Source organism: Bison bison, unplaced genomic scaffold (genome assembly GCF_000754665.1).
Source record: "Bison bison bison isolate TAMUID 2011002044 unplaced genomic scaffold, Bison_UMD1.0 scf7180017864236, whole genome shotgun sequence".
Classification (NCBI taxonomy): domain Eukaryota; kingdom Metazoa; phylum Chordata; class Mammalia; order Artiodactyla; family Bovidae; genus Bison; species Bison bison.
The window spans coordinates 7,675,432-7,677,642 of record NW_011494808.1 but is presented as its reverse complement, the minus strand read 5'-3'; the positions used below and the strand labels follow the sequence as shown (position 1 = coordinate 7,677,642).

The following is a 2,211-nucleotide window of genomic DNA, read 5'->3' as shown; positions in this document are numbered from 1 at the left end:
GTGAGGGGCCCCGGGGCGGGGGGCGCTGACCGTCCGGCGGCCGGGGACGCGCCTGAGGGGGCGGCGTGGGAAACCCGCCCCGAGGCCGCCACCCTCACGGCCTCCGTGCCCTCCACTCACATAGGCTATGTCATATACCGGATCCGTGTGCGCCGCGGGGGCCGCAAACGCCCAGTTCCTAAGGGTGCCACCTACGGCAAGCCTGTCCACCATGGTGTCAACCAGCTCAAGTTTGCTCGAAGCCTGCAGTCGGTTGCGGAGGTAAGAGACTGAGTGCTGGTCACCTCCTGGAGGTGATGGAGAAGGATGTGGGCCGCTGTTCGGTGGTTCATTTGTACCTAGGTGAGCCCTGTTGTGTTTGGAATGTGGCTTGGTGAGTTTTATTCTTGATAACCTCAGTAAATCTTCTCCAACACCTACTTAGGGAAAAAAGTGCAAGATCTTTATAGATGCAGTATTTTTTTAAAGACAACTCTCCATCAACATTAAAATTGGACACGTGGGGAGATAAAGCTTTTTGTAAGGGGAAGAGAAATACATAACACTGTGTTAGGTGTCATCCAGTTTGGTTTGTAATGATAGAATTCCCATTTTCTAACACATAAATGAATAGGTGGAATTAGGTTCTGACATGATACAGAAAAGGGTTTCTCGCCCATCTCCCCCGACCCTCCTCCCAGCTTAAGTGGTAAACAAATCTGCCTGCAGTGCAGGAGATACAGGTTTGATCCTTGGGTGGGGAAGATCCCCTGGAGGATGAAATGGCAATCCTCTCCAGTATTCTTGGGTGAAAAATCCCATGGACAGAGGAACCTGGTGGGCTGCAGTTCATGGGGCCACAAAAAAGTTGCAAAGACAAGGACTAAGCACAAACATGCAATCTAGTTGAGTTGCAACCAGAATTTAGTTTTCATTTGGGAATCTCTCATAGGTCATATAAATTAATGTGAACCTGTGGAGCCTAAACTTTTAAAGGGCAATTAAACATCTTAAAGAGGAACTCTCCCCAGGTGTTACTGGTTATGAATTGTCTTTCTTGGCTAGTAAATTAAGCTATGCTCTGTTGAAGAGGTTGGCCAACATGGGCCTGTTGCCCGCCATAAGCTAAAAGTATTTTGTTTAAAAAAGGCATAGAAGACCATGCAAGAGACCTTTGTAGCCTTCAGAATTCTCTTAAGTTTGCTAACCCTTCTTGTACTAGAAAAGTGCAGGGTTCCAGAATACTAAGTTTGGTTAGCTAGATATTAATATTTCACACCTTAATTGGCAAGAAGGTAATAAGAAAGGTTTCAAATAAGCATGTTGTGTTATTTTCTAGTAAGTCTTCCTTCTACTTGGGGTCCCAGCCTATGGGGAGATGCTGAGTATTTGAGTAGTTTAAGTCAGAAGCCTTCGTCACTTGTCTAGTGAATTTGCTGACTGATTTGTTCCTGGGATGTGTGGAAGGCTGACCTTGGGCCTTTGTTTCCTGTCCTAGGAGCGTGCTGGCCGCCACTGTGGGGCCCTGAGGGTCCTGAATTCCTACTGGGTTGGTGAAGATTCTACGTACAAATTCTTTGAGGTTATCCTCATTGATCCATTCCATAAAGCTATCAGAAGAAACCCTGACACCCAATGGATCACCAAACCAGTGCATAAGCACAGGGAGATGCGGGGGCTGACGTCTGCAGGCAGAAAGAGCCGCGGCCTGGGCAAGGGCCACAAGTTCCACCACACTATTGGTGGCTCTCGCCGTGCAGCGTGGAGAAGGCGCAATACTCTCCAGCTCCACCGCTACTGCTAATATAGGCAATGGTCAAGTCATTCCACTCTTGAAAATGCTATTGAGAAAACTGATCACTGGTGTCAATGCAAGTTTAATTGGCCTCCAATTTCATGTTGTCTACAGTTCCCATCCCTGCTCAAACCAGCCTCACAGTTCCAGACTTGCTGGGCGCCAGCTGTGGTTGCCCTTACCACCTCATTCTGCTTGTTCCATCACGTCCTCCCGTAGACTAGGCTTCTATTTCCCAGGGTGGATTTGAGTGTAGGAAATACAGAAGACGAATTACCCCAATTCTTGGCTTGCTATCTTCATAAATGGTTTGATTTTGAAATTTAATTGCTGGTTTTCTTGAACCAGTTTTTTTCCTTCAAGGGTCTTTAAAAAGGCCCACTTAAGTGATTTCCAGAAAACAGGCTTGCAAAACCTTTTAAGACCCAAATTCCTTC

The 2,211-nt window shown here is 47.1% G+C and overlaps 1 protein-coding gene across 1 annotated transcript; it reads left to right on the top strand.

Annotated features, from left to right (window-relative positions):
* Positions 1 to 21: 21 nt before the first annotated feature.
* RPL15 (ribosomal protein L15) lies at positions 22 to 1,805 on the top strand (the record flags this gene model as incomplete). The annotated part of the gene is made up of 2 exons (XM_010846453.1): positions 22 to 261; positions 1,478 to 1,805. Coding segments are annotated over 2 exons (546 nt in total), but the record flags the coding sequence as incomplete, so codon positions are not given.
* Between the last annotated feature and the right edge of the window lie 406 nt (positions 1,806 to 2,211).